Below are 16,670 nucleotides of genomic sequence, written 5' to 3'. Positions count from 1 at the left end.
AACCTGTGTAGTGAAGTGATCTGGCAAAGCCTGGATGTAGTATTAATGCATGTAGGACCAAGAGCTCGGTTTCTTTAAGTTAATTAACATAAGCTTTCCTTGGACCAAACTCAGCTCCCACTGGAAGCAGTGACTTGATTTTTTCCTTACTCAGTCCCTCCTTCACTGAAGTCTTACCAGTCTTATACCTGATCCAGTCCTTTCAGAGGTAGGTGAATCAGTGCCAGCAGCTTCCATGGGAACTGGCTCAGGCCACAAGGAGAGAACTACCTTGCCAAAGGTCTGATGGATGCTAAAATCCATTTGCTATTTGACCCTAGAAAACAGGGTTAGGTCTTCTGTGCAAAGATACACTTTGTATTCTTTTCCTGGAATTGAAAGAGGAACAAGTGCAGAACTATCACCTTGTTACAATATGTACTTTATCCAAAATAAAAATGAAGCTAAAAAACCATAAATATATATATAAATCTATGTATATACATATATATATATATATATATATGCATGACCATTGCAAGCTAAATATAGGCACTACTACTCCCAGGGGAGAACAGGAAGGAACAGCAGGCTGAGTGAGAAGCCATTCAACAAACAAGAACAACATGCTCTACACTTTCCATTCTGAAGGGTTTAGGAAGGTCCTCAAGAGAATTTTTCTGTGGTTTTGAGAATTCAATTTTTAAGAAGAACCCTTGAGCCACCACTGCTCTAACCCTGCCTCTTGCTGCTACACAGATGGTTCAGAACACAGAACAGAGCAGACATATCAGCAGGCTCCCCAGGTACACAGGAGTGTTCCCAGCATCCTAGGGCAGGGAGTGAAAAGCATCTGCTTCTGCTGCAGAAGCAGCATTTTGTTAATGGACTCAGGAACCTGGGCGGCCATTTGCAAGAATCCTGTGTGACCATAGTCTATTTTTGTCTGCATTCTTTCTCTGCTCACATTCTTACCTTGCCAGCAAATATACCTCTTCATCATACATTGCCTGGAAATCAGGGGTTTTTTAGATAGACATACACTACTTTACATTCTTCTAATTCAAGGTCTTAACAGTGTATAATAAATCAGTCCAAACAGAAAGCAGGAATCCCAGTGCAGAAAGAGAAAAAAAAGAATATAACATAATAGGAGAAAAAAAAAAACCCAAACCATCAACAAACCCACAACCACAAAGAAAAGGGACACAGACAAGTCCAGGATTTGAATTCCTTTTAGGACAAAACACAGCATCAGGTATCTCCATCATTTGCGTATCTGGCAATATCGCTGCCTTCACAAGCAACTCAGTTCCCATAGTACATTTACCCAGGGACGTGTGGGAGTCCTGGGGCATATCTGGAAAAAGGCAGTTTCCAGGGATGCAGTCCCACTTTCTTTGCAACTCTGTCATTGAACTTTGTTCTCAGAACATGATGGTTTTAGCCTCAGCATTTACCCTCATGACTCACACACCCAGCCACAGCATTATGCTAAAGCCAACCGCCTAGGAAACTCTACCTATTCCATCAGGGATAATAGGAGGACCGCACATTTTGCCATCATACAGATGCAGGATACAGAAGCCCAGAAAAATTATTTAAAATTAGCTTTGTGTGCATAAGGATTTTTGTAGGTACCAAAAAAAAAAAACCAGTTTATTCTAGAGTTTGGGAGGGGTGAGAGAGAAGGATTTATATTATATTCATTATCCAGCCAAGAACGAGGTTGATGTGTAAGTACGACTTTAAAGCATTCTTCTCATGAAGAGATAATGACATTTCGTACATATTGTCCTTAACTTTGACGTATTGAGAATATTTTGCATTTTTGACCTTTTGTAAAATCTCTGCATTCAGTTTAAGAGGCATTTTCACCCTCCTACCATGTCAGACCTAACACTGTTTCTATTATCACTTGGAGCACATTCTAAAGGTTCTATTTTCTTGTGTCCCCTAGATAGTTCTCTCTTCCTGAGGAAACACCCCGATCTTGTCCAGGAAACCAAAGACCTTTAAGGTAACAGAACTTTAAATAACTATATGATTCTAGAGGAAGACGGAAATCATATAGGCGTGTATTCACTATACTAAGGATAGTTGCACTATGGATTAGCAGTGGAACAACAGCACCTAAAAAAGGCAGAACTAAAACCTGACTTTAGTGAGAGTTTTGTCTGATTAAGAGCAAAGGAGAAAGCTGAGACTTTATATTGTATATTTTCTTACTCATGCACAGGAAGATGAAGCTACTGGACGAAATGACTGACTAGTACAAGACTAGGGTTTTTTCCACTCAGTAATTCAAAGTGAATCATTTTAAGATAGTGCTTGTGTGTGTCTCCTCTACGCAATGCACTTGTTCAACATGTTAGAAGGTGCTTTGGTATTGTCAACAACCTGCAAGCAGACACACTCTTACTGGAATAAAAATTGCATTATAAGAAGAAAAAAGAAAAACAAATCTCTACTGTTTCTGAAAGAAGAGAAAACCTTGCTGCTACTCAGGTGAGGAAAGGGGCTTTATGGAACTACCTCTGTGATTCTGAGGGCTATTCCAAGAACTGGGGGTGAGGGTGGAGGATGGGATCTATACACAAAACTTTGAACTGCAGTCAGAGAGGGCAATAGATTAAATGCAAGGAGAGCTTTAAGCACAATTTTTGTCTTTTAGCTTTTTTACAGTAGGTGGTCCCACTGTATTAGTTCCGGTCTACTTCTGTTTTTCTTTTTCTTAACATTTATATAATTGTATTGGTAACTTAATTCAAAACTTGATTATCTGTAGCTGATTCTGATGCATCTCTCAGAGGAAAAAAAAAGTGAGGAACAGTCTGCTGAACCAACACTGGGACATGTTCAGTTGTTCTGGTTTTGGTAACCTCAATATCTTATATCTGACATAACTTTCAATATCTATTTAATATTCTGAGGCTCACCACTCTATTAGAATAAATAAATTCAAGAAGACTTCTCTTATGAATTAAACATTCAAAGGTCTTGCATTTGAAGAATAATTAAACAGTGATCAAAATTATTTTTATTGTCCAGAAACAAATTTGAACCACAATTTTATGTGGTGCTAATAAAGTAAATATCCTATCAGGCTTCTATTGCAAGTACCTATCTTATTCTGAGCATAAAGAAATGCAAGTGTAATTACAATTTACTAAAATTTACACCGTCACAAGATCTCACTCACCCAGCCTTCCAAACTTTTCAAGGCGAAGAAAGCATTTTTTTATTGTCAAGGTCAAATAGTCATCACAAGCCTTTAAATTAGTAGTGCAAGTTTTACAAGAGATTGCATCTAGCAACACACTGCTGTGAAGCAACAATCTGAAGGAATCAGTGTCATCCTGCTAGAAAGTAAATATTTTTACAACTACATCCATAACAACCACAGAACCGTCCACCTCCCCAAAGTGATCCATAATGCTTGACCTGAAAAGCTGATTTAAAGCTCTGAGAAGGTATCACTAGCTATCATTTATCTTGGCCATAAAAGCCTCAGGAAGACAAACATAGTTTTTCTGGGCCATCATTGTACAGAAAAGAAACATTCAAAAGAGATCTCAGGAAGTTGCTACACTTGCTTCTCTTGAAAGGATAAATCCTCCAGAGGTGGTGGTGGTGCTACACTGTAGGAATTAGTATCCATTCTTCTGTATGATATGTTTTTACGGCAGTGTCAACCCAGATGATTGACATCTCATTTAAAGACTTCCTGTAACACCGCTTATGTCTTATATATTACTTTTCACCAACAGATCAAAGTGTGCCTTACAAAGATTTGTATCCATATTCCATGAATGGATAAGGCATTCAGAGAAGTTAGAGATCCAGATAAATTTTCAGTAGTCACTGGCCAGCTAAGGCCAGTGAATCCAATTCTCTAGAGTCAGAAGCCCCTGCCTTGTCCAGCAGGCTTCACTACTCCTGTATATAAGTACTTTGGTAAGATTCCATGCACCAAGTTGCATTTTATGCCAGTTTCCAAAGGCCTCTTTCAGAAATCCGTGGCATTTTCTATTTTGCTCTTTGCACTGAAATAAACTAACCCCAGTTCTTTCCCAGTGAGTGGCAGGAAACCTTGCACCCTCCCTGGGCATGGAGGCAGATGTAGAAGGCAATGGAAATCTGTCAGCACCAGGTAATTTAGCCTACACTTCAGGCTGCACTTCTGTGTTCATTCATACTGGATGTGTGTAGTGCTAGACCAAACGGCATTACAGAATTAAGCTGAACCAGGTTTGGGTACATGACTCTATTACTGCTCAATATGCACAGTCAACCTCATCCCAGATTTATGCTGGCTCTAAAGCAGCAACATAAAGGACAGATGACACCTGATCCATCACAAAACCTGTCTTTATAAAGCTAACTCATTTGGAACAAATTGGAAACAGCAGACTGAGTTAATAGCAGACCAGTGCTTAGCAGCACTACAAAGAATCTCTGAGTAGGAGCTGTTAAGCTGAATTTACTGTGCCATTAAACCACAATCTCAGTGCAGGTGTAGGCTGGTTACCAGCACATGTGGAAATCCACGCAGCAGTTAATTCACCTTCACAGTACCCAAATTAGGGATGTAGAAACAAAACCTGATCAAAATCCTTCATTTAAGGGACTGGAAGATTTAATTTATATGGTAACTTCCTGCTTTTCCATTTTCTTTGGTCAAAGAATAACACAGATTTGCCATTTGCCTACACAGAGAAGAAAAGTTCCAGTCTCAGAGCCAGGAGACTAAAAGACTGCACTCCTCTTGCTGCATGCACATAGCTGACTGACAGTGGCAATAATCAAATATTTACACAGCCCCACAGCACATACTCAGAACAGTCAGCACTGTTGTTTAACACTCTGAGCTCAGCTTTAACATGGTATCAAAGAACATGGGGTCTCATTTGCAGGTTTGTAAATCCTTAGCAGAAGGATCATGCTGTGAGCTGAGGGATCAGCACTGAGGGTCAGAAACATCCTGAAGGGACGATCTCTGTAGGCAGGCCACAACAATCGGAACAGGTAGACTTGGGGTATAAAACTCCATTACTGCTGAATATGCACAGCCAATTTTGAAATAGAGAACTTGTGTAATGCTCTTTTAAAACACATTTTCTATTAGGAAAAAAAAAAGAACATACAGAACTGGTGGAAAACATTTGACCATAAACCAATGCCAAATAAAGATATATATGTGTATATATATATGCACACACACACATAAATTCACTGTTTGGTTTTAATAACTGTGGGGGTTTTTCAGCTAGTTCTATATCAGAGAATTCACTAACGCTTTTCTTTTCCTTTAATTTCACAGAAGAACAGCTACTCTAGCTGCTTTAAAATAAGTAGTTAAGAGTTAAGAACCAGAAATATTATCTCAAAGGCACTATCTATCAATACTTTACTTCTGTAGGACCTGCCTTACTGCTTTCAACTTCATATTAGAACTGTCCTCCATTCTTTCAAATACATCATCACAAACCAGTAAAAGTTAATCTACATCTAGGGACTACTGTCACCCTCTTTGAGGCCAGGAACTGCTGACCTTCACACTGCCAATCAATAAAAATACACGCATGGAAACCTGTAGGGCAGATAAAACTCTACACTAGCCTACAAATCAGTTAGCGTTGATTCTTTTGAAGTTGGTAAATGTGTTCTCAAGTACTTATGAAACTTAAATCAAAGCTAACTCTAAATGTCAGTGGACTCAAGCATCTCAAAATGGTCGCTGAAAGAATAATTTTATAATTGTTCCAGGAATTAGGAATGGCTGACAGGAAACAAAATCCCCCTAAAAAAGATCTTCACTGTTTAGAAAGGTAAGCTGCACAACAACACCTGTCAACACAAACTAGAAAGCATACTTCCAGCAAAGAGTAAGTAAGAACCTGTCCATGCCCTATGGCCATGTAGCTCAATGTCAGTGCAGTCGATTCAGTATGCGAAGCCAGGATAAATACATGACATTCCATCAGGGCTTGGGAAAAGCCTTGGGCACCTCTCTAACAATCTACAGTGGGATCGCTCTTCAGATAAAGTACAAGAAAGGCTCATAACTGTTGTAATTACTAACTGAAAAGGAGTGGAAAAGAAAGCAGCTGTTCTTTCAAAAACTAAGACTTCGTTATTCACAGATCTACCACAACTTTGGCAGTGAAGCATCTCCTGTATTTAACAACCAAAACAAGCCTATAATTACCTATCTGCTGAAAATTGATAAAATTCCCAACAACACCAGCATACAAGGTACCAGCTGGTAGCAGGCTCTGACTTCACAGCCTTACCAATACTTGCCCACACAGCAAGCTGGCATCTCAATGTGCATCCTCTCTCCAATGGCATTGTTCCTGCCAGAGGTCTTACACCACACATCAGCATGAGGCTTTACTTGGTTATTTTAACTCTGAAGTCAGCAAAACCAACAGCCATTCCACTGCTCTGGTGAAGCACAATGTTTTCAAGCCTTGAAAATGTGGTCAGATAAGTTAATCCTTCCAACATCAACACACCAGAAACACCACACAGGAAACTCAAAAAGTTATTTGGGGCAACCAGCTCTATAAGTTCCTTAATTAGGAATAGCGTAGATGAGTAGAATTAAACACATTATTTTTAGGAGGAGATGCTGAGTATGTGTTGCTTAACACACTGAGGTCACGCAGGCCTGCAGAGGGATCCCAGCATTGTGCTGTTCACCACCTACCACTAAAGTGACCGAACCCCACGCTGACTGGCCCTCTGGACATTCGTTTACATCTTATGTGGGAGTACCTGCAAAAAAAAAAATCACTACCAAACGCAAAAGCTGTTAGTTCATCTCCTGCTCTGCTTAAGTGTATTCAACCACTAAGAGCACAAGGAAATTCTTTTTATTGACTAGAAGACGAAGAAGTTGCCTCATTAACTCCACATCATGACTATCCGCGTGCTATAAAGTGCGAAGTGTACACAACCAAAGTGGTTACAGAAAAGTCTCCAAAAATCAGTCAAAACTCATCTTTCCGCTACAGGAGGGGATGATACCGCAGACGCTGTGGGAGGCTGAACAGACCGCGTGTGCCCTGTGTTACTTTTCCATTTGTCGATAGTTTCCAGGCGGGAGGTTTGTGCCCCCCGCCGCAGAGCCGCTCTTCCTTCCATGGGCTCGTTCTTTCCCATCGCTTCACCTGCGGGCACGGACACACCGCACCCGCACTGGGTGATGCACTGAGGGGGAAACACCCCAATTCCACGCCACAGCAATGCCAGGCCGAGGCTCCCCCGCCCCTCCGCGCCCCACAGCCCGGCCGGACTCCCGCCGCCTGCCCGGGGTCACTCACGATCTCGGTCACCATGAGGAGCCCGGGCACGGTCCGCAGGAACTCCCTGTCGTAGGCGAGGGTGCTGGAGCTGGCCGACAGGTTGGTGGTGAAGGAGCTGCTGGTGGTGGTGACCGTGTGCGAGCGAGGGCGCGGCGGCTGCTCCTGCGGAGGCACCGGCGGCTCCATGGTGGGCGCCGCGGGGCTGCCCCGCGCCTCCGGCCGGCCCCGGGAGCGGCTGCCGCCGGACGGGCGGCGGGGAAGGCACCGCCACTCGCCTCTTTGTATGGCCCTGGAGCCGCGGGCAGCCCCTCGCCTCGGCGCGGGGGAGAAGGAGGGTGCTCGGCGGGCGGAGAGGCGGGTCCGGTGCGGTGCCGCCCGCCCAGGAGCCCGCCCAGCCCTCCCGCCGCTGGCCGCGGTGGGGGGGACCCGGCCGGGGGCTGGTGGTGCGGAGGGTCCCCAGAGCTAGGGAAGGAGGCTCAGCGAGAGTCACCTCTAAAAACCGTCTCCTGACCTCTAGGACTTTTACAGACTTGGATCCCGTCTGCTTCCAGCGCAGCCGAGGAACCAGGCTGAGCCAGCTGCTCTCTGTGCCACAGGCTCTTGAGTGAGCGCGGTTTAGGGGGTCCAGCCCAGTGTGCCTGGCGTCACCGTCCCTTCAAACTATCACCCTTGGCTCCGCGGGCAGCAAACGTGTAGTGGAGACGTGCCAGTGCTAAGGGTTGTTGTCCCACTGGCTGCTATCGCTCATCCTTGGGAGAGGAACCTGCGCCAAGTGCCGCGGGCGGGGAACGAGAGTCCAGGAGATAACACAGCCCTCTCAGATCTGGAAATGGGGATTTTACTGGGCTCTGTCAAATAACCAAGAGACTGCACAATTCAAAAGACTTTTTAAAAGCCATGAAAGTCACTGGAAATGTGAAGTATGAGGTCACTATTGGCCTCCTATGTGACACTGCTGAGTTGTCCCTCAACCTGTATTTTTTAGTACTTCTCCAGTCTAAAGTGTCATCTTTAAAAAACCAAACCCAAACTTTTATGGGTCATTTAAGAGGTTCTAGAGGGATCTTCTGTTCCACAAAAAGTATGGGGTTTCAACAACAGGCAAGCAGATTACAGTAGTTTTCAACCTTCAGGAATTCTCATTAGCAAAGGATCTGCATGTGGCAGCTCAGTAAAAATGAAATGTTTTCCATATGTCTAGTGGCTATTGTCCTTGAATTGTTTACTGCTGCTCTCCTACTGGATAACAAAGGATGGATTTTGCGGTATTACCTTTCAGCAAGGGATTGAATCAGCTGGGGAGGGAGAAGGAAGATGGCAGAGCTTCTCCCAGAATTACAGGAAACATGAATTACCCAAAGGAACTGTTTTCTGGGCATGATTGTGCCTCCGCTCCCAGTGTAAGTGTGTCACAGCACAGGCTCCATGGGCTTCTTGGAACATGTGTCTTGGCAGAAGAAATGTGGCAGAGTTTTGCAAATATGAAGTGCAGGTCATCAGGACAAGATGACAGACACAGCATGATAGGATATATAGATTGTATAATTTTTTTGTGAGAAAAAAAGAAGACCATTAGGAAACCACACACACAAACCATTTAACAAACTACTCAATGATGGACAAAGAATTTTACACTTTCTGGTAAACCCATAATTTTTTACAAAATTACCAGCATTTCTGTGTTGGTTGTATACCTGTTTTATCCCTTTCTCTTAAACAGGAGCTGAGATTTTCAAGGAACAGAACATATCTGTGCACTGGTCTGTTTAGGGGCCTGCTTCAACTGGCTTGCAAGTAAAAAGTGCTTTATCTGATTGTTCAGCACTGCCAAGCTTCTTTCCAATGCCAGAGCCTCTTTGTCATGCTTCTGTTGCTGTTAGTGAGGATCCATTGTAACAGCATTGATTTTCTCTTCTGAAACACTCCTGTCCTTTCAGTTTCCCACCTATAAGATCAGTAAGTAAAGTGAGTAAATGGGGGGCTAAAATTCATGCCAGCTACCAAAATTAACACTAATTTCAAAGTGGTTTGATTCATTCCCATCACTTTCCCTTTGAGAGCTGATTTATTTTGCACTGGATGTATATTCTCACCATGTTTTCAGGATGTTATTCAGTGGTGTCATTTTGATGCCTAATTCTAAAACTCTGTATTTATTTTGCTCCCTAAACTTTTGAAGGTCAGTGTTGTTATTCTTTCAACCATCACAATCAGAGCAATAACTTTCATTGCTTTTGGTCTGCACATCTATTGTTTAAGCATCCCAGCTCCTCTGGGGGAAAAAAAAAGTGAAACAAAAACACAGATAGGGAACCATTTGTTTTCTGCTTCAGCTATGTTAATATGGCATAAGTTTTCAATGTCTGTTATAGAGGTCTAGTATCATGACTAATTCAACAAGAACCAGAGGGCTACATTTGTGGGCAACTTCTCTGAACGGTGGCTGCCGCTCTGACTTCCCTAGTTAGCATATTTTTTCTCCAGCATATTTTTCTCATATGTGAAGAATGAGTTTCACTAAAAAATGAGTAAACACTCCAGAAGCTTTTCTATATCTGATATTCCTGGAAGCAAATTTCATTCTTTAACTTGACAATATAATACTTGACATTTTGAATGTTAATTGTGAGGCTCTGATTTTTTTATTTTGCATCCTTGTGCTGAGGGCTAGAACTGGAAAGCCTACAGGGACCAGCTGAGCCTAGCTAGATTTTTTTACACGTAGATACTATCAGAAACAAAATAATTGAATGCTGCTGCTTGAACAATCAACCTTTTATTATAGAACTACCAAGAGAGAATAAAGTGGCCCATTTTCTGAATTTTAAGTTAACCTTTCAAAGGAAGGATTGGTGAGGCTTTTAAACACCAGTCAAGATTGTAACCTCTTGTTTGTCAACTATTATAATGAAGTAAATTGTGGTCAGTAAAAAACATGTAATTTGGTGAAGCCTTTCAATGTAAATATTTTGGTAAAAGCAAAATTAGCTGATACAAGTATTATCAGATTTCTTAGTAAAGAGATTATTCTTTAACGTCTTGATATCTAATTAACATATTCTTCCATTGAAGCTGGTTTTGTTCTCAAATCCTGAGGTATCACCATTTTTGACATTACTCATTGAGTTCTCTAGAACTACCTTCTTAGCAACAATCTGGCCAGCTGGAAGTGCTAATTAAAGTAGACTCACAGGCCCAAGGAGTGGAGCTGACTGGAATTTCCTGAGCAGTTTTTCTGGTTTTGAAATACAACTTCCCTTCCCCCCTCCCAAATCCTAGAATTTTCAAATGTCCAAGTTATTCAGACTGTTTTTTAGATAAGTAAAACACGTTAACATATAAAAGATGATTGAGGTTTTTCACTGGTTATCAGCAGATTTCAGTCAAAACCAAAAACTTACTGTATTTAGGCCACCTAGAAGTGATCTATGAAAGATAAGGGATTCTATTCTGAAGAGGTCAAGAAAGGAATTGTACTTTCCGTGGAACCCAGGTCATATGTATGGAACAGAGAGTCATGTCGGATGTCCAGGACAAATATTCTCACCTTTGACATCCCACTGTGTAATCTGAGGATAAGATATTCTTAGTTAGCATTAAATCAAGAAATGTTTGGAATATTTCCTAATGTCTTTTAGAAGAGTGTAGGCTTTGAGCTACAAACATATTTAAGTAAATAATTAATAACATATATTACTCTTTGGCACCTTAGGGGCGTATGGAAAAGCTGAGTTATACTAACCCAAACCAGAAATACTTGATTTGTACTTTGGTAGTGACATGTGCCATAGGTATGCCTAATGATCAATCAAGGCAAATGTCTCTGTGTATGAACTGGTATTTTGCAAAGTAAAAGTGGTTTTCATGATTGAGATACTTGGATCTTCTAATGTTGCTGCCACACAGAGGGAATAGATGAGATGCCCGTATTTTCACAATGGCTATTATTTAGCAAATCTGTAGAGGATCTGTGTCTGTACATGGGGTTACTGAACACAAGGTTGGTTTGGTTTTGCAGCTTGGGTACCTCAAGATTAGCGAACATAAAATCAATCCCAGTTGAAACTACAGTCCAAGTAATAACAGTGCATGGCATTTGATCATGAGATGCATGTCACTACCCTAATGCTGGAAAATGCAGGATTTAGCTGTTTATGTTCTGTACTCCTTTTCTCTCAAATATTTCTTTCTTTACATGAAGTTTACTTGAATTATATGGACAAAGTCATGAGTGTAGACACACTCAGTGTAGTCACTTTACCTGCCAAAAAGCTGTCTTAGAACATATGCTGCCATACAGATAATTAACTCCATACTGCAAACAGTAATATACTGACTTTAGGAATTTTTATTCTTTTTCAGTTATGAAACCCATTATCATGACACTAAGTAAATTGTTTGGTGATAGAACTGTGCTAAGAAAAGAAATCCCAGAGTATGTAAGCCATGTATTTTCTGTGCATTAGCCTTTCACCAGCTGTTTTATCTGCTCTGGGAATCTAAAGATCCCTCCCAGCCCTGAAACTCAACTATGTCTTAGATACTGTGCTGAGGAAAAATTGCTTTTTCCAGAGCAGATTTGAACTTAGAACATTGTCCCTGCATGCTGAACACATATGCTTGACTTCAGGGCAGAGAACACATCTACTCAAATTAAAAAGAGTTTGTAGTGAGAAGTGTGAAGTCTATGTACAAATCTTCGCAGAATGGGAATTATGATTTTCATATTTTGGGGCCAGGGACCCCAGGTCTGTAACGCACCTGCAGAGCCTGCCCACACTGTATTTCAGTGGCTGCTTCTCAGCTGCCCTCAGCTGTCCTGCTCTCCAGTGAGCCTGGAAGCACAGCTCCAAGCACAGCTGGTGGCCGTGCCTTCTCACACCTGCAAATCAGGAGCCACCTGGATACTCAAGAGTGTCCAGTATCATGTTACGTGAGGAAGGAACTTATTCTGCTCTGAGCATGTCCAGGCAGGCTGTCCCTGAGGTACACTCATAAATACTTTTATTAGGGTCAGCAGTCCACCATGGACATTTAAATACTCCTATGGTACAAACACAGACTAGTGATTACATACTTGAGAATATAAACATTTCCACTGAAGACATGTATGTTTTCTACTCATTAAGGGTGGTGCTTGCCTAAGTGTTTATGTAAATCACAGCAGGTAATGTTTATACAGCACCCAAGCCCAGTGAAAAACAGCTGGAGGAAAATATCACCTTCAACAATTGCCAGTGCCATATTTGTTTTTAAATAGTTAATGAAAGACTGTACAATTCCACTATGGTTTCAACACAGCCCCATCCATGTTGAAGGAGAGAGTTTACAGCCACATCAGCTAGCTTGCAGGCTTAAATAAAATAATAGAGAGCTATCTTGCTCTGCTGTGCTTGGTACAACTTAAAAAATGCGCCTTATATTATGCTACATTATGAGCAGGTGACTTGAGCTTGCTGTGTGCATATATACACAGAGAGAAGACATCCAGTGCTGGGCAGGTAAAAATCTAACCAGATACTATGGCTGGAAGCTGAGGTTGGACAAATTCAGACTGAAAACAAACCATCATTTTTGGTTTTTGGGGGTTTTTTTAACCTTTTTTTTTTTAATACAGCATAATTAGCTATTTGAATGATTTATTAAGTAAAACAGTAGACTCTCCATCATTTTAAATCTATAATTCAAAGCTGAAGGTTTACTTAAAATATACTCTTTACCAAACAGACATTGACAAATTTTGTGGTCTTTATTTTACAGAATCACAGAATATACTGAGTTGGAAAGGACCCACAAGGATCATTGAGTCCAATTCCTAGCCCTGCACAGGACCATCCCCAAAAGTCACACCATGTGCCTGAGAGTATCATACAAATGCTTCTTGAACTCTGTCAGGCTTGGTACTGTGACCACTCCCCTGAGGAGCCTGTTCCAGTGCCCAACCACCCTCTGGGTGAAGAATCTTTTTCTAATATCCAACCTAAACCTCCCTGACACAACTTTAGACCATTCCCTTAGGTCCTTTCACTGGTCACCTCAGAGAAAAGATCACTGTCTGCTCCTCCACTTCCCCTCATGAGGAAGCTGCAGACTGCAATGAGGTCTCCCCTCAGTCTCCTCTTCTCCAGGCTGAACAGACCAAGTGATCTAATGACCTCAGTGATTTCAGAAACCACAGAAATGAATACCCATTAATTCCAATTAATTCCATAAAGTGATAATCTTGTTAACACTCTAGTCACCCAGCTGTACAGTATACATGCAGTACCAATGCCCACCACATCAACTCCTTGTCCTGAAGAGGCAGCAGAACAAAGGATCTCATGAATCTCACTATGCCTGGCGAATGGTTGGGTAATGAAAGTGCTGTACAGGGAGAATCAATTTTATGCAGATGGGCTGCAAGGTTTAAGGGTGGAAAAATCCTCATTCAAAGAAAGCAAAAAAGCCAGTGAGCTGACTGCAGGATCTGCTGAGAAAGGTGGCAGCTGACTGGGATGAGGTGTCACAGTGCATGTGCTCTGCCATAGGGGGCTAAATTGCAGGAGAACTGGAAGCCTGGCAGGGCACTGACTTTGGGGACTCAGAAGTGGAAGGAGAAGGCAGAGAAATGGAGGCAGATGTTCTACTGCTCTTCATACTGGCTGGCCGCAGCCATTCTGTTAGTATGGAATAAGGACACCTATCCACCAACAGAAGGAAAGGAAAACGTTAACACAGGATCACAGTACACCATGTAACGGTCTGGAATTGGTATTTTCAAATCAGCAGCTTTTCTTTGCAAGCAGACAAGTGCCAGAAGTCTTCTGTGAAACAAAGAACAAAATTACCCCAATGTTTGTATTAGTAGAGCAGTGTTAGATCTGAAACAAAAAACCAAAGAAACAAATCTCTCTAGCACAAAACACAGTCAAGTTCAACTCAAAGCAGGACACAGAAGTGCAGGCACCAATGTTTTAGAATATACAGAATACTAATCATGACTATAAATCATTGGATGCTTTCACAGTTTTAGTGTTGCAGATATGCAAAGAACCATTATGCAAAGCTGCTGACACCTGGCAGCTCTTGTATCAGTGCATGAAAAAATAGCTGCAATGATGCAAGGCAGTTCTAGGTTCCCAAAAACATCTACTGCAAGAGAAGCAGGAGAGAAAGAATGATGTTTTTGTTAGGGCTGCATGTATCTATGGGGAACAGAGCGTGCTGTCTGGTGTACACAAACCTGCTGGGATTTTAAAATGAATCAGAAAGCCAAATTTTGTTAAATTTCTCAATTCACTTAGTCTGCTATGAAATTTGCAGGCTTTGGGCTATGTGAGAATGGTGCACGGTATGAGACTATAGAACAGTCAGGGGGTGGATGATGGGCTGCCTTTTAGAGGGATTGGGATTTCCTCAGAACAAAGGCTTATTCCATTTGTGCCATGTCTTGAGAAAGCTTATCCTGTCAAGTCATTTATCATCCTGCTAACTAGCTACTGAGCATGGATAATGCTTCTTTCCTAGATCAGCGAGGGAAAAGAGAATTTCAGAAGAAAGGAAGGTTTTCATTGGGGGATTTTAGGAGACTGGGAGAAGAGCCGATAGGAGTTAGGCTATCTAAGCTCTTTGAACGATGAGAAAAACATACCAAGAAGGATTTTATTAACAGCTCGTAGTGCAGCTAAAATACAGTCTTTCCGCTGAGGGCAACCTCATTACCTAGGTATTTAAATTATGTGAATTGGCACAGCCCTGTGGTTTGCAGTATTAGATTTGGAGTAAGTAGAGGATGCTCTCTGCTAGATGTGGCTCTAATTACTGAGGTGAATGAAGTGCAACATATATTTGCAAATGTCTGGCTTAATGCTAACTATGACACAATTATGACATGAGATTTGTAATTATACAGATGTCCCCATATGCCCCACAATGAAAAAGCTTTGTTTCCTATCAACATTGAGGTTGGCTCATCTTCATGTTCAAGAAAGTTCACACTCCATTGAATGTGCTGGCTGCAGTGGGGGTATCTGTAAGACCAATTTACTCCATGTAGATTTTTCTACTAAGATGGTATCCTGAGTCAGCACATTTTCTTGGCATTTACAAAAATTTGGTATCTTCTGGTAATCTTTCACTTTGTCATGTTCACTTGGAATTGATAAATAAATTAAAAGACTATGAAGAGAGATGAGGACGGGTAGTATGACAACTTTCATCTCCTCGGCACGTCAGAAATTTAAATTTTATATATATATATATAAAAATATACATACACACAGAGAGACAGACATATCTATATAATTGAAAGAATATCTCATAGATTCAGGCAATTATTAGGAAAAAAAGTGGTGACTAAATATATCAAATATATGATCTTACAAAAGCAGTGTGATTCTCTGAATATGCCAATCAAATAATTACTCACTTGCCTTCCTCACAAGGATTCAATCAGAGGCCCAAGAAACAAGCTGTATCAGTGTATGCAAATGAAGGTCATGCACCAAATTGCTGTGCTTTCTTTTTAAGTGATGCTATGATTGCTATTTCAGTGAAGGACTAATCAGGGAGGTCATATTTTCATGATTCATTGTTCCAGCAGGCAGTACAAGGAAAAATATCGACGTTAGCAAGGTTTTATTTAAACCAGGTATTATTTGGATGAAATCTCAGTTTTAGATATCAGGAAAATTTTTTTCACTGAGAGAATGGTCAGGCATTGGAACAGGCTGCCCAGGGAAGTGGTAGAATCACCATCCCTGGAAGTGTTCAAAACACATGTGGATATGACACCTGGGGACATGGTTTAGTGGTGAATATGGCAGTGCTGGGTCAACAGTTGGACTCAATGATCTTAGAGGTCTTTTCCAACCTAAATGATTCTATGATTTCTTGCATACAAGCATCCTTCTTGTGCTAGAATCCTACTTTTATGGGCTGTCTGAAATTACTAGAGAAATATGAGTAAGTGGATTACTTAAGTTCATCAGTGCTGAAATGTAAGATTTAATAAATTATCTTCATAAACAGCAATGAACAACAGTGATCCCAGTGTTGGAAATACCTTCAAGGGTTATTTCAAGGTGTCTACCTGATCAGAATGTGAGTTATAGGTGACATCCTCCAGCTTGCAAAAATACTCCCATCTGTAAAACAACTGCATGTAAGGCAACCAGCAATAAGAAAAAAACCCCACACAAGCAAAAAAGGAAAAAAAAATGCTGGTGAAGGCACCTCTATGACAAAGACAAGTATTCAGCCATGTGTTTTTATAAGAGCACAGAAAGGGAGCTGTGAGGAGGCACGAAAACTGCCTCTCTAGGAGAGGGGAATGGAGGGGTTTCAGATCCAGTCTCCCTCATCTCAGTGCAAGTGATACAATTCAAGTTCATCTCC

The 16,670-nt window shown here is 41.4% G+C and overlaps 1 protein-coding gene across 1 annotated transcript in view; it reads right to left on the bottom strand.

Annotated features, from left to right (window-relative positions):
- CMTM8 (CKLF like MARVEL transmembrane domain containing 8) overlaps positions 1-7,549 on the bottom strand; it is a 35,634-nt gene extending 28,085 nt beyond the window's left edge. Inside the window, exon 1 of the mRNA XM_027639390.1 lies at positions 7,311-7,549. Within this exon, the coding sequence (XP_027495191.1) occupies positions 7,311-7,478 (168 nt within the window). The 5' untranslated portion in view covers positions 7,479-7,549. The remainder of the gene's footprint in view (positions 1-7,310) is intronic.
- Positions 7,550-16,670: the final 9,121 nt, after the last annotated feature.

Source organism: Corapipo altera, unplaced genomic scaffold, assembly GCF_003945725.1.
Source record: "Corapipo altera isolate COAL_440 unplaced genomic scaffold, ASM394572v1 44, whole genome shotgun sequence".
Lineage (NCBI taxonomy): Eukaryota > Metazoa > Chordata > Aves > Passeriformes > Pipridae > Corapipo > Corapipo altera.
This window is presented reverse-complemented; position numbering and strand designations above follow the sequence as displayed.